General features: G+C 44.1%; 1 protein-coding gene across 4 annotated transcripts in view; it reads left to right on the top strand.

Moving 5' to 3' along the window:
• The window catches only part of LOC119971592 (low choriolytic enzyme-like), a 290,266-nt gene that overhangs the window by 46,040 nt on the left and 227,703 nt on the right, over positions 1-16,523 (top strand). For all 4 annotated transcript variants that reach the window (XM_038807370.1, XM_038807371.1, XM_038807369.1 and 1 more), the window contains exon 4: positions 2,273-2,350. In XM_038807370.1, the coding sequence (XP_038663298.1) occupies positions 2,273-2,350 (78 nt within the window). The remainder of the gene's footprint in view (positions 1-2,272; positions 2,351-16,523) is intronic.

The raw sequence follows: 16,523 nt of genomic DNA, 5'->3' as shown, positions 1-16,523 counted from the left end.
CCATCCTCCTCATCTGGTTGACGCCGTTATATAAGGTCATTTAATTTACGCCGGCATGACCCATGGTCACATCTGCGGGACTTCGGTCCATCCAACCGGGAGAATTCGGGCAGCCCCAGGACCCATTGAGTCGCGCCGGTCCCCGCCATTCTCCGAGGCGGGCGGCGTGATTCACGCCTCGCCGACTTTTGGGAGGTCGGAGAATTCGGAGGACGGCGGGGACGGGTTTCACGCCGACCCCCGGCGATTCTCCGACCGGGCAGGGTGTCAGAGAATCCCGTCCTTGGAATCCAGAGCAGCTGTATAGATCAGGCTCTTTGCAATACCGAAGGTTTGGGCCCCGCAAACTGCTGGAGGATTCATCTTTGCCGGTCTTCTCCCAAAATGCCACCAGCCTAATAAAAGTGCCTCATATGTTCCGCATATTGAACCCAATCTTCCAAGACTCTGCCAAAGACCTCCAGGTTACCAAAAAGGGGCATTTTCTAAACCTAGTCCCCCATGTTGGGCACTCCCCCTGCATGGCAGTAACTATTTACAATTCATAGTCCCGTTGGGACAGCCAACATGCTGGTCCCTGCTCGGGCCAGCTTTTATCTTGTGAGCCCCAGCTGAGTGGGTTTCTCCCACTACCAGGAAGCCCTTACTCCACGAACCCCACCGGGTGATCAATTATGGTTTTCCCATGGGCATTGTGAGGATTATGAGAGGTTTAATTGAGGCTACAGGAATTAAAAAAGAAATAACTTTCATGTTGTGCAATGAATATTGTTATGAGGATCCAAAGTGCTCCACAATTAGTTAATTACTTTTGAAGTATAGTCACACTACAATTATGCACAGTAATGGCCCACACACAGTACTGGCATAAATAACCAGAGCTATAATCTTGACAGTTATGCACATTTATTAAGGGAAAAAAACAGAACCCCAGTTTCCAGTCAGTATATTTTTAAATTCCCAATCTGCAGATCCTAAACTCAGTAAACCTACAAGAAACAATTACACTACAGGGTTGCTGCAACATTCATCATAACCAAACCTCCAAGGCTTCCTTGGCAGCTAAATTCAGATATATCCTGAGAGACATTGGGTGGAATTTAAAGAGTGCGGTGGGAATCTCGACTACTGGTTGAAGAACCACTGGAAACCTGACATTACTTCTCTCTGAGAGGCTCAATACACTTACCAGGTAATCAGGCATTTTATTGGGCCTTCCAATTAAGACCCCAGTAAAGTAGAAATCCTTCCCCAAGAACGGCTGCACAATCTGTCAGGCCTACAAGATGGTTCGACCATGGATCCCCAGACAGTAGTGTGTATAGAGGGGAGGGTAGAGGCCAGGAGTGGGGTGCTGGCCAGGGTATGGGGTGTGAAGGTGGTTGATAGCAAAGGGCAGCAGGGTAGCATGGTGGTTAGTATAAATGCTTCACAGCTCCAGGGTCCCAGGTTCGATTCCCGGCTGGGTCGCTGTCTGTGTGGAGTCTGCACGTCCTCCCCCTGTGTGCGTGGGTTTCCTCCGGGTGCTCCGGTTTCCTCCCACAGTCCAAAGATGTGCGGGTTAGGTGGATTGACCATGCTAAATTGCCCGTAGTGTCCTAATAAAAGTAAGGTTAAGGGGGGGGGGGTTGTTGGGTTACGGGTATAGGGTGGATACGTGGGTTTGAGTAGGGTGATCATGGCTCGGCACAACATTGAGGGCCGAAGGGCCTGTTCTGTGCTGTACTGTTCTATGTTCTATGTATGAGTGTGGCTTCCTGCAGGTACCCCTTCCCAATGCCATGTCCTTGATCAAGCGCAGAGTGAATGTGAACTGAGACCCTTATCTGTAGGCTACTGGCCAGCCCACATGGTTTGTTGGATGGGCTGCTGGATGGCTAGTCCCCAACTGCAGCTCGTTAAGGACTAGACTCGATGATGGCATGATGAATATGAGTTGTGTATAATTTTCAAGACTGAAAGTTCCTTTCTTGATTATGACATTGGGAGCAATTGTTGAATATGGGTTATGCTTCCGATTCTGGAAATTGAAGAAAAATTGATGGAGGCATAGGGATTATTTTACTGGGCATTGTATAGTGGACTAACAAAGGCTGGCCACATGCTTTCCATTCAAAATGATGTGCAAAAAAATGGAAAGTACAGGTGTCACAATTAGAATCGCTAAAGAGGGGTACAAATGTTTGCTCACCATGACTAAGAAATTAGGAAACTGAATATTATAATTAGCATTGGTTTTCCTAGACACTTACTATTAATTATTGATTTTCAGATTATTTGAAAGCAAATTTCAAAGATTACACTGATGTGGATGTGTTTACTAGGATTTTAGAATCTAACAAATGGATAGGTAAGCATTAAATGGAACTCTTTTCAGACGAAAGTGTGCTTAACTGATGTTTAACAGAAAAAGGAGCAAAAGACACAATGAGACATTCAGAATAGCTGTGAAACATGCTCAAGTTGGAACTGTGACATGCAAATTTGAAATCTTTGGTTCGAGCCCTACTTCATGTAGAATTAGCTAACTAATTAGTGTGGAGATGGGGAGAGCAGAATAAGCCACGCTGTAGAATGTTGTGAGTTCCTGAAATCACTAACTTCAAGGAATTCCAACAAAGGAAATTTATTCCTGAGTTCAACAGCTACATACAACACCTGAGCTCTGCCCGCGCTCCCAGCTCCCGCACTCATACCATGTGACCTCTTATGTAGCCATATCATCACATTCTCACATGACCACTTGGTCTTTATCTTTCCCATTTAGTTGGGACACCCAGTGGCATGAGATGCAACACTGTGTCCAAAAGAAAACTATGTACAAACCATTGTGCAACATAGAATTAAGCAAACTGACAATTCATATGGATTTACATATGTATATCTATATTGAGGCATGGATTAGTACATCGCCCATCACTTCTCCCCTCCACAGAATCTTGTTTCTGCCTGCTCAGGGACAACTGGTTGATGTTGTTGTAGTTTTTCTGTGGCCAGTGGCCTTTCTGTTAGCAACACAGAATATTTCTCTGTGTTTGTTAGGTTCAGGATTCGCTGTTTTGGTCTCTGTAGGAGTCTGCATGGCCGCTGATGTGAGGGCTGATGCCATGGCCGGATGTCTGAAGAGCTGTATTATCTGTTGGTGCTGGTTCTGCTACTTGCAGAAGGTAATGGCGATTGCGTACATAATAGGCACCATCTGAGGCGACCACGGAACTGTTCACTTGCAGGCATTACTGTGCACCACCAACTGGTCTTGGCTATGTGCAGTCTGAATCTTGACCATTTAACCTGGTGTTAACAGGGTGAGTCTATGGACATCTTGATCATAGTGTGTTTTGCTTTTCAATCTGTGTTGCAGGAGGAAATAATTCATGTTGGTTTCAAGTTTAGGCTGCAGCGGAACTTGGCAGTAAGAATTGTGATCCTAGTGCGCCTGGAGAAATATCGTGCTGGTGAGGGTAGGATCGGTAATGGTAGATTTATTTGCACACTGAGAAGTGCAGGATAGTAGTCTCTGCAATCCCGTATACATATCTCTGGAAGATGCTTGGCTGAGCCAACTGACTTTCAGGATAACTGACTCACTTTCCCCTAAACGAGAGCCCTACAAACCACAGTTCTCAACAGGATAAAACAGTGCTTTCCTGGGCCCAAATAAAAATTAGCATATCCAAAATAAAAAGATTATATCTAACTATGGGGGACCTTCCTTGAAAATAGCGAGGACAGTACAAAACTTACCAACCGCAAAGTCCATCCTTCACCCTGCTCTGGCTCTGCCCATCTTCCCTCTCTCAAGGATTCAAAGTGATAAAGAAACTGTACACAAATCCTGCATTTAATATCCAGCTTGACATGATACAACCTTATTAATTTAGGATAATTGACAGTGCAAGTCATCCCCCCCCAAATAATTCACTTGCCTGCAAGCAGATAAAACAACAACATTAACAGACAACACCATGATTATCAGGAAGTCAAGTTCAAAATCACAACTGATGATTGAGGTAGCCATCGAGAATGAAAGATCACTCCTGGCACACAAAGAAGGTAGACATCAAGGATAAAACAGGATCAATAATGGAGAGCATCCTTCAGGATCTTCTAACGATTTCAATGATCGGAGTACGAGCTTCATTACTTCTAGCCTGTTGACTTGACCAGATCCACGCGGTCAACAACCTAGGCTTCCGCAGGGGTAGACAGCCCGATTGGCTCAGGCAGTCCCTAACCCTCTCGGCCAACACCAGGAACACTACCACACAGAACCAGGGGATGGAAGACCACCCCAACCCCAGGTCTCGAAGGCAGGATCAAATGTGCTCCACCAAATCTCAGCTGCTCACTCTGCAGTTTGAGACTCCTGAAGTACGGCAACCAGCTCTGAATCTTGGCTGGGAATCTTTCATTGGAGAAACCAGGAGCAGCAGTGCTCCTCGCCGGTTTTCTCATCCTCGTCTGCACCTGCCAGAATAGACAACAGGCCATGCAACAGGACCTCAACCGTGCAGAGGTTGGCTCCCACCAAGGATCATGCTCTCTCTCTCACAAGAACCTCCCCACATGCCTACACTGCCTTCATAAAGGCATCTTTCAACACTTAAAACTGGGCCCCGATGTTCCAGATCATAGAGCTAAGCCCACAGATGGACCAACCTCATCGCAAGCAGCCACCATCCGCCCGCAAACAACGCACTGTCAGGGTTGGAATCCTCCCAATAGCGGCCACACTCCCAAAGACAGGACCCCACCCCAACCTCTTTCAACTCAACTTAACAAAGCCACCAACCAATAACTCCCAACACAATACACCAACCATGCAGACCAAGAAAAGATTTTTTAAAGATGTGCACAAGGATAAAAATAAAGATTGAAAGATGAGCAGGGCCGGAGTTCTCAAAGATGCAGCTGGTCCTGTACTCATTCATGTGATTCCCCCATTTAGGTCTTTCCTTTGGTGCCTCATGCTCAAAAGCACTGAATATTTGCTGCTATTTTTATTGGAGGATCCAGGCATTAATATTGAAATGATAGTACTCAACTGATGAAATTCTCCTCATGCATTTTCTCTCCTTGCCTCCTTTTGGAGTTACTTTTCTGCACTGATTGCCCAGTATCTTGTTTAAATCGCCGTTGAAAATTGGTGCAGCAGGCATAGAACTTCCTTTTCCTTTCTGAAATTTGAAGTAACCATATTCTAAGAAATAACCGTATGAGTTCAATTCTGCAAGTGCAATTACTTAAATTCAAAAAAATAGATGTTTCATTTTCTCGACCTGAACCTTTTTATTATGGAAGTTTATGGAAGGTTAAAATTCAACCACTGTTATTGCTCATTTGCAGATTTAGGTGAAACTTCATTCACGGTCAATAAAAAAATTTGTGATGATGGCTGTGAGGAATGGCAATTTTCATTTACCACCAGGAATGGTGCTGCCTGAAGGGAAGTCACGGATCTGCTGCTGAACTAGTTTTTGACTAGTGACACAAGATCTAGTTCATTGACAGTATGTTCTTCTTCAGCGTTCGCTCGCTAACAAGTATAATTGTCCACATAAGACATGCTGTGGTACTGGTCATGGATTTTGTGGGTTCTTGCATGATTGAACAGCCATATCCTAGAGCCATATCTTCAACCGCACAATTAGCAGGTGTTTTCGGTAGATGGGATTGGTCCTTGGATTCTAGATCGCTGGTATTCCTTTCTCAGGCTGCTTTTCTGGGCCTCCTTTTGTTGTTGGGTGTCCTCAAAAAATTGTGTACCTTTAATCAGGAGGTTCCTCCAAGTAGGTCTCTTCTGAGCAGGGACCCCCCCAGGCGTTGACGTCTATGTTGCATTTCTTGTGGCCAGCCTTAAGAATGTCTTTGAGGCAGCACGGTGGCGCAGTGGTAGCACTGCAGTCTCACGGCGCTGAGGTCCCAGGATCGATCCTGGCTCTGGGTCACTCTCCGTGTGGAGTTTGCACATTCTCCCCGTGTTTGTGTGGGTTTCGCCCCCACAGCCCAAAGATGTGCAAGTTAGGTGGATTGAACACGCTAAAACCCCTTAATTGGAAAAAATGAATTGGGTACTCTAAATTTATATTTTAAAAAGAATGTCTTTGAAGTACTTCCTTTTGTCCTCCTCTTGTTTGGGACAATTTCTTGAGCTGGGCAAAGAAGATTTGCTTTGGCAGTCGGGACTCTGACATCCTAAGGACGTGGCCGGCCCAGCAGAGTTGGTTTTGGATGATCATGGCCTTGATGCTGGTGCTCTTTGCTCCTTAAAGGGGACTGATGTTAGGATGTGTCTCAGACAGCATTGATAGTACCTCTCCAGGGCCTTTACGTGGCATCTGTACATAGTCCAAGTTTCTGAGAGTATCGAAGAGTTGGGAAGATGACCATCTTGTACACAAGGATCTTGATATCAGCGCGGATGTGACAGTCATCAGGGACTCTCATCCTTAGGCAACCAAAGGAGGCACCCGTGGATTGGATATGATATTGGACCTCTGCATCGATGCCAGCCTTAGAGGAGAGGTGGCTCCCCAGGTATAGGAAATGCTCCACATTTGGGAGGGTTTCCCCATTGGTCTTGATGAAGGGAGAGACTAGATCTTGCCCTAGGGCAGGTTGATAAAGGACTTGAGTTTTCTTGAGATTGAGGCTGAGACTGATTCTTGGATATGCTTCCGCGAAGGTGTCAAGCATGGCGTGGAGATTCTATTCTGAGAGTGGAGATGGCGATGTCAACTGCATAATGAAGTTCCACGAGAAATATCAGTGTTGTTCTCTTCTTGCATTTCAACTGTTTGAGGTTGGAAAGTTTTCTATCCATCCTGTAGACCATGCCAACTCCTCTGGGAAGCTTGCTCTTGGTAAGGTGAAGGATGGTGGTGATGAAGATGGAGAAAAGCGTGGTGCCGATGACATACCCCTGCTTAACTCCAGTCTTGACTTTAATGTTTCTGTCTTAATTCGTAGCATGAACTGTCACCGACATTCTGTCGTGGCGGGTGTTGATGAATTTCTCTGGTCAGTCAGCCTTTGACAGGGTCTTGCAGAACACTTCCCAATTGACTGAGTCGAAAGCCTTGGCCAGATCAATGAAGGCCATGTAGCGGGTTGATGTTGCTCCTGGCATTTGTCTTGACGTTGCCGAGCAGTGCAAATCATGTCTACTCTTCATGTCCACATTGGCTTTCTAGAAGGATTTTTTCAGAGACTGGGCGAAGGTGGCTTGTGAGGATTCGGGTGATGACTTTCCTGGTGAAGGAGAGTAGGCAGATTCCTTGGTAGTTCCCACAGTCCGCTTTGTTTCCTTTCTTGAAGCTGGTGGCGCTAACAGCATCCCTGATGTCGGCAGGAATTTCTTCTTTGTCCCAGACTTTCAGCAGCAGCTGATGGAGATGACGAGTGATCTTTTCAAAAGTGACACTAGCTCTACTTCATTGACGGTATGTTACTATGTTGTTGACTGACAGTACTATAATATATACATATAATATAAAATAAAATTGAGCACAGTTATGTAATTTACAGATTTCAAATGAACCAGCTTCAAATTTTGCCTGACACAGCATTGGCTGTGTGGGATACATTCACACAACTAAACATTTGCAGTTTAACTTCTCTAAGCACAAATTCAATAATTATCTGATTGGGAAAAGGACTGGTGGTTCTGTGTTTCTTTAAAAACTGCAACAATCAATTATTCTCCAGGCCACAATTAAGTGCAACATCCCCTCTAATTGTTATGGACTGCGTGAGCTATCTATTCTGGTGTGTTGTGTATCTAGTAGGACTTAAGGCAGACTGCATTTTGTTTCCACAGCAAGATTTTCTTGGAACAGGTTGTTAGCCTATCGCCGGAGGCTTTTAGCTTGAGTGGTGTGATTCCACATAATAATAATTTTTATTAGCGTCACAAGTCGGCTCACATTAACACTGCAATGAAGTTATTGTTAAAATCCCCTAGTCATGACACTCCGGCCAGGAATCGAACTCGGGTCCCTGCCGCTATGATGCAACAGTGCTAACCACTGTGCTACCATTAAGTGGGAGGCAGTGGCATAGTGGTTTTGCCATTGGACTAAAAATCCAGAGACCCAGCGGAATACTCTCGGGTCCCAGGTTCAAATCCCGCCCTGGCAGATGGGGAAATTTGCATTCAATAAAAATTCTGAAATTAGAAGTTTAATGATGACCTTGAAACCATTGTCGATTGTTGTAAAAACCCATCTGATTCACTAATGTCCTTTAGGGAAGAAAATCTGCTTTCCTTACCTGGTCTGGTCTAAATGTGACTCCAGACCCACAGCAATGTGGTTGACTCTTAAATTCTCTCAGGGATGGGCAATAAATTCTGTCCCAGCCAGCGATGCCCACAGAAAAGAAAATCAAACACAGTTGACCACGAGTTTCTCCCACTCTTATTGCCTGACATTGTTGTGTGCTGCAAGGATTTTGCAGATTGATGCTCAATCTGTTGGCCATGCTATGAATGCACTTTCCGTGACCATTATTACAGAGTTATTATTATGCGTCTTCTTATTTAAATACATTACTGATGTCATCAGTAAGTGTGTGATGTCATTAGTTGTTGCTTTTGTTACCTGTGTATAATTGTATTTAACTGTTGTTAGTTATAATTATATTCTTACAGTTACAGTTATTTCAAAGTCTAGCTAGCTGCTCCCCATTTTTGAGTCCATGTTGTCTTTCAAACTTTGTTACTTTTATATATTAAAGAAGATTAACTTTAATTTTAAGATTAATGCCTTACAACTTCCATTTTGGGGTCAAGTTGCCATATCTTTTTGGCAATGACAATTAAAAAAATTGAGTTTCACTGCGTTCAACCTTTTTACCAACAAAAGACAGGTTAGCAACACCATCGCTAAGTTTGGGTCATTCAGTGAGTTTATGGAAGTGAACGAGAACTGAACTGAATATGTGGAAAGGTTGGAACGTGTTTTCTTGGCAAATGGGATTCCAGATGAGGCTAGAAAGTGCTCAATTCTCCTGAGCATGTGTGGGGTGAAGACTTCTAAATGCGTGAGAAATTTAGCTACACCATGGCGATATTTAATTTGCAGATTTAGTTACACTTGTTCAGAATCACCATCATCCAAACCCTCGGTAATTGTACAGTGTTTCAGGTGCCATAGTCATTTTCAGAAGTGGGACAGTCAGCAGCTAATTTTGTTGCTGAATTCTTCCAGCTCTCTGAACATTGCAAGTTCGAGGCAGTTTTGATAGATGTTGGGACAGTCGAATTTGTGGCATTGACGAATATAGCATTCAGAGGCACTTGCTGGGAGAAGCCACACTTACTTTTAATAAGGTTCTAGAAATGTCTCAGAACATGGAAATGGCTTCCAATAAGAGAGGTTGAATGTCTTATTAAGAGGAAGAAGGAGACTTATGTAAGGCTGAAGAAACAAGGTTCAGACAGGGCGCTGGAGGGATACAAGATAGCCAGGAGGGAACTGAAGAAAGGGATTAGGAGAGCTAAGAGAGGGCATGAAAAATCTTTGGCAGGTAGGATCAAGGAAAACCCCAAGGCCTTTTACACATATGTGAGAAATATGAGAATGACTAGAGCTAGGGTAGGTCCGATCAAGGACAGTAGCGGGAGATTGTGTATTGAGTCTGAAGAGATAGGAGAGGTCTGGAACAAGTATTTTTCTTCAGTATTTACAAACGAGAGGGGCCATATTGTTGGAGAGGACAGTGTGAAACAGACTGATAAGCTCGAGGAGATACTTGTCAGGAAGGAAGATGTGTTGCGCGTTTTGAAAAACTTGAGGATAGACAAGTCCCCCGGGCCTGACGGGATATATCCAAAGATTCTATGGGAAGCAAGAAATGAAATTGCAGAGCCGTTGGCAATGATCGTTTCGTCCTCGCTGTCAACAGGGGTGGTACCAGAGTATTGGAGAGTGGTGAATGTCGTGCCCCTGTTCAAAAAAGGGAATAGGGATAACCGTGGGAATTACAGGCCAGTTAGTCTTACTTAGGTGGTAGGCAAAGTAATGGAAAGGGTACTGAGGGATAGGATTTCTGAGCATCTGGAAAGACACTGCTTGATTAGGGATAGTCAGCAAGGATTTGTGAGGGGTAGGTCTTGCCTTACAAGTCTTATTGACTTCTTTGAGGAGGTGACCAAGCATGTGGATGAAGGTAAAGCAGTGGATGTAGTGTACATGGATTTTAGTAAGGCATTTGATAAGGTTTCCCATTGTAGGCTTGTGCAGAAAGTAAGGAGGCATGGGATAGTGGGAAATTTGGCCAGTTGGATAACAAACGGCTAACTGATAGAAGACAGAGAGTGGTGGTGGATGGCAAATATTCAGCCTGGAGCCCAGTTATCAGTGGCGTACCGCAGGGATCAGTTCTGGGTCCTCTGCTGTTTGTGATTTTCATTAACGACTTGGATGAGGGAGTTGAAGGGTGGGTCAGTAAATTTGCAGATGATACGAAGATTGGTGGAGTTGTGGATAGTGAGGAGGGCTGTTGTCGGCTTCAAAGAGACATAGATAGGATGCAGAGCTGGGCTTAGAAGTGGCAGATGGAGTTTAACCCTGACAAGTGTGAGGTTGTCCATTTTGGAAGGACAAATATGAATGCGGAATACAGGGTTAACGGTAGTGTTCTTGGCAATGTGGAGGAGCAGAGAGATCTTGGGGTCTATGTTCATAGATCTTTGAAAGTTGCCACTCAAGTGGATAGAGCTGTGAAGAAGGCCTATGGTGTGCTAGCGTTCATTAGCAGAGGGATTGAATTTAAGAGCCGTGAGGTGATGATGCAGCTGTACAGGACCTTGGTCAGGCCACATTTGGAGTACTGTGTGCAGTTCTGGTCGCCTCATTTTAGGAAGGATGTGGAAGCTTTGGAAAAGGTGCAAAGGAGATTTACCAGGATGTTGCCTGGAATGGAGAGTAGGTCATATGAGGAAAGGTTGAGGGTGCTAGGCCTTTTCTCATTAGAATGGAGAAGGATGAGGGGCGACTTGATAGAGGTTTATAAGATGATCAGGGGAATAGATAGAGTAGACAGTCAGAGACTTTTTCCCCGGGTGGAACACACCAGTACAAGGGGACATAAATTACAGATAAATGGTGGAAGATATAGAGGGGATGTCAGAGGTAGGTTCTTTACCCAGAGAGTAGTGGGGGCATGGAATGCACTGCCTGTGGAAGTAGTTGAGTCGGAAACGTTAGGGACCTTCACGCGGCTATTGGATAGGTACATGGATTAGGGTAGAATAATGGAGTGTAGATTAACTTATTCTTAAGAGCAGCACGGTAGCATTGTGGATAGCACAATTGCTTCACAGCTCCAGGGTCCCAAGTTCGATTTCGACTTGGGTCACTGTCTGTGTGGAGTCTGCACATCCTCCCCGTGTGTGCGTGGGTTTCCTCCAGGTACTCCGGTTTCCTCCCACAGTCCAAAGATGTGCAGGCTGGGTGGATTGGCCATGAAAAATTGCCCTTAGTGTCCAAAATTCTATGATTAACCTAGGACAAAAGTTCGGCACAACATCGTGGGCCGAAGGGCCTGTTCTGTGCTGTATTTCTCTATCTCTATCTCTAATGCAAAAGATACTCAGAAGACCAGATGTGGCACACAGGCAGGTGGACTGCATCAAGCAGTGGAGTGTTTTAGGCTTGAAGGGACACACTATACGAAGCATTTTAAGTTTTTGGCCGCTGTTTGTCATCAATGTGAGAAGAAGGGGCATTTAACGAAGACGTGCTGAGAGAAAGTCGAATGCGGAGCAGGGAAATTTAAATGCACGGAAGACTCAGTCGACAGCACATCACTTGGAAAACAGAGACTAGGCAGAAGAGCACTATTACGACTAGTTTAATATGAATGAACAGCGTTCAGAGTTTATTTTGGCTGCAATGGAAATCAATGGACAGAAAATCAAGATAGAGGTGTACCCAGGAACCTCTGCATCAGTAATTAGTGAGGAGCCCTTCAGGAAGACTTGTGGCTCTAAGCAGGTACCAACCAGCACTCAGGCAGGAATCAATCTTTGGATGTACACTCGCAGGACTATTCCATTGTTTGGAGCATCAGAGGCCGATATTGCATATAACAGCCTAGAAGCAAGAGCATAACTCCTGATAGTAAAAGGGCATGGGCCTCGCCTACTCGGGTGTGACTGGCTCAGGAAGATTCACTTGAACTGGAGTGAGATGAAGCACACAAAAATGACAGAGGATGTCATTCAGAAGCATCCTGAGGTTTTCAGAGATGAACTGGGGTCATTGAGAGGCACTACAGTTAAGTTGTTCGTAGATCCTCAAACCGAAGAGAGTGCCGCACATCACAAAAGACGAAGTGGAGAAGGAGATGGAGTGGCTGCCAGGCTCTGAATCATTGAGCCCATTCAGTTTTCACATTGGGTAGCTCCAATTGTTCCTGCTCTTATAAGTGATGGTACTGTGCACAAACTTACTATTAATTGCGTTTCCAAGCTGGATGCTTACCCGTTACCGAGGGTAGAAAATCTGTTTTCAAATCTTGCAGGAAGCAAGACGTTTTCAAAACTATACATGAGCCAGGCCTATCAACAAGTCTTGCTGAAGGAAGATTCGAAGCAGTATGTGACGATCAACATGCATAAAGGGTTGTTCAAGAATAATCGTTTGAATTTTGGTGTATCCAACGATTTGACGATCTTCCAAAGTACGATGAAGAACCTGTTACAAGGCATTCCCCATGTTGCAGTTAACTTAGATGACATTTTAATTTTGAGAAAGACTGAGGAGGAGAACCTCAGCAACCTGGATTGGGTTTTAGAAAGGTCTTTGCATAAGGGTCTGCATCTGAAGTGGAGCAAGTGCATTTTTCAGGCACCAAGTGTGGAGTATCGAGTCTACTGAATCACTGCACAAGACTTATTGCTTGAGGAAGGGAAAATTCAAAAGCTTAAAGAAGCTCCAGTGCCCAGGAATGTGGCCAAGCTCAGACCATCTGTAGGTCTGATAAACTATTCTGGAAAGTTTTTGCCAAACCTGGCTATAGTGTTTACTCCATTGTACCTACTTCTGCACAAAGGAATAAAATGCAAGTGGGAGTCAGCACAAAAGAAGGCTTTAAAGATATGAAAGTGCTGCTGCAATTGAAAAATCTGCTCTTCCATTTTGATCTGGACAGGGAACTTAGTCTGTTGTGCAATGCCTCGCACAACGGTGTGGGGTGGTACATTCTCATATAATGGAGCTTGGGTCCGGAAAACCCATTGGCTTTGCATCTAGAATGCTAATAAAGGCTGAAAACGGGTACTCACAGTTCGACATAAAAGGTTTAGCTATTGATTTTGTGGTAAAAAGATTCCATCAGTGCCTCTATGGTCATTCGTTCACCATATATACTGAACACAAGCTTTTCAGTGAGTCAAAATGTATTCTTCCCACAAAAACAGAAAATACTGGATAATCTCAGCAGGTCTGACAGCATCTGTCGAGAGAGAAGGGAACTAACATTTTGAGTCTGGATGACTTTTGTCAAAGCTGTATCCTTCCATGTCCTCAGAAAGACTGCAATGCTTGCCGTTTACATTGTCAATGTATCATTACAGGAAAGGAAAATGCTCATGCGGATACTTTAAGTCCTCTTCCATTACCGGATTTGCCAACCTAGGTATTGTGTCTTCTCTAGACAATTTTCTCATCAGAGAGACTTGCCCAATCTCATGTAATGGAGGATGCGCCCGAAAAACCCATTGGCTTTGCATTTAGAATGCTGCTAAAGGCTGAAAAGGGGTACTAACAGTTGGACAAAAAAGGTTTAGCTGTTGGTTGTGAGTGCTGAACAAATTAAGCAGTGGACAGGCAGAGATCCTATTCTGTCACAAGTTGAAAGACGTCTCATACAAAAATAGCTATCTATCATCGAAGATGGAAGGTTGAAGCCTTGTGTGAGGTGCAAAGACTAATTAAGTGTGTGGGATAGTTGAGTACTGTGGGTATCAAGAGTGACGTTCCCACCCCTGGTCATTCGCAAGTCATGGATGAAATGCATGACGCACATCCAGGTGCCTCTTGAATGAAATGTCTCGCCAGGATGCATGTTTGGTGACCTAATGTGGATTAGAAGAACAAAGTGAAATCCTGTTCTGCATGTCAATCTAACCACAAGATGATGCCACGAGCACCTTTACATCATCAGAAGTGGCATGATTGTCCTTGGTTGAGTGTTCATGTAGATTTTGCAGGTCCTTTCATGGGTCACATTTTTTAGGGGTCACATGTTTTTAGTCATTGTGGATGCACATTCCAACTGGTTAGATGTATATACTATGAGCAACATCACAGGTCCGAGTACCATAGAGAAGATATAACAAATCGTTGCAACTCATGGGTTAATAAATTCTTTTGTTTCTGATAATGGTATAACATTTATGAGTGAGTTGTTCCAAAAATTTATGTAAAGGAATGGAATATGCCATATGCATACCGTGCCTTTTCAGCCAGTTTCAAATGGTTTGGCAGAGCAAGCTGTTCATACAATGAAGGAAGGATTGAAGAGGAATGGCAGGTGATACTTATGGGACCAAGCACATGAGGTTCTTATTTTAATATTGTGGTAATCTGACCGCAATAAACTAGTCGAAAAGATGCGGTAAAAATTAATCCTTTTTAAGATATAAAAATAACAACGTTTAAAATATAATATGGACTCAAAAATGGGAGCAACTAGCTAAACAGCAAAATAACAATTGCAAAATAGAATTAAAACGAATTACAATTAAATACGAACATTTATAGATAACAACAACAATTAATAATGTCACAGCACTGACTGATGGCATCAGCAATAGATTTAAATACGAAGATGCATAATAATAACACTTGTAATAAATATATCACACCACAAACAACTGCGGACTCTCAGCAGCTTAATTGTTGATGGGTAGAAGACCAAAGTTTCATCTGGATTTGCTACATACAGATGTCAAAGCAAAAGTGAGAAGGAGACAAGAAAAGCAGTAAGAGAGACATGATTATCATGCTAAGGAGAGATGTTTTAACCCGAATGATGGTGTTTATATTAGGAATTTTGGCAGAAACCAGCATTGGCTACCTGGAGCTATTCTTAACCAAAGTGATCCAGTATTGTTGGTCGTGAAATTGAACGATGAAAGAGTTGTTCGCAGACTCCAAGACCATATTCGTCTATGCCGTGACTCAGAGTCAGCAAAAGTTCCAGTTAACAGAATCAAAAGGAACAAGCTGTGGAAACTTACCAAGAAGCGGTTCTTTGTAACAGGACTTCCAATGCACTCTACTTCAGGAGAGGGACTCTCATGCACAGATACTCAACCTACTCCTCTGCCAATAAGTTCAATTGAACTTGATGCTTGATGGAGTCACCAGTGGTACTGAAAAGATCACAGCGCAGTCGCAAAGCACCTGAAAGACTGACATATAATTAAGGCATTGATTTAATTGTATTTCTGTCTTTAAGCGGGATAAAAATTTCAGGAGGAGAGAAGTATTATAGTGTGTTATTATTATGCATCTTCTTACTTAAATCCATTGCTGATAACATCAGTAGGTGCTGGGATGTTATTATTTGTTGATGTTGTTACCTGTGGATATTCTTATTAAACTGTAATTAGTTCTCATTCTATTCAGTTGCTGTTATTTCGATGTTTAGCAACCTGCTCTCATTTTTGAGTCCATAATGTATTTTAAGCTGTTATTTTTATATATTAAAGAAGATTTTACTTTCATATTACCTTTATGTGGTCAAGCAATCACATCAAGTCCTAGGGTGGGACTTAAACCCAGAGCTTCTGGCTCAGAGGCAGGGAGGCTACCTCTTTTGCCACAGGATTTCCCTGTCCATTTTGTGGTTCCTTTACATATTTGCATACACACACAAATAGTAATTTGAAGAAAGCCTTGTGTGTGGTTTATGTAGGGACTTTGGAGTTACTATGTAGTCACACAGCGCCGAAGAAAAATGGGTCTCTCATACGATCAAATAAATTAATCCATTTGTCTCTGAGAGATTTCACCTTGATAGATGAACTGCTCTTTTCTCATTCCGTGCTTTATATTCTCATCCTGCCAGGGACATCTACCTTAAGTGTCTTCTGTCTGATCACGGTTACCTATACTGGGTCTGTTGTGAAACTTGGTTAGTGAAGGGAAACTAGGAATGGGATTTTCCCCTACCCAGCGGGGCGGGTGGTCCGGGCGGGGACCTGGTCTGGTCCTCGAGTGGGGAATCCTCCGCACCATCAGGGGCTAGGCCAGTGCCGGCGGGTTTGGTGCCGCGCCAGCCGGTGCCGAAGGGCCTCTGCCGGCCGGCACGAGTTGGCGCATGCGTGGGAGCGCCAGCGTGTGCTGGCATCATCCCAGCACATGCACAGGGTGGTTCGTCTCCGCACCGGCCATGGCGGAGGTCCACAGCAGCCGGTGCGGAGGGAAAGAGTGCCCCCCCCGGCACAGGCCTGCCGTGGATCGATGGGCCCCGATCGTGTGCCAGGCCACCTTGGGGGCTACCCCAAG

This window comes from Scyliorhinus canicula, chromosome 9 (assembly GCF_902713615.1).
Source record: "Scyliorhinus canicula chromosome 9, sScyCan1.1, whole genome shotgun sequence".
In the NCBI taxonomy this organism is placed as follows: Eukaryota; Metazoa; Chordata; class Chondrichthyes; order Carcharhiniformes; family Scyliorhinidae; genus Scyliorhinus; species Scyliorhinus canicula.
This window is presented reverse-complemented; position numbering and strand designations above follow the sequence as displayed.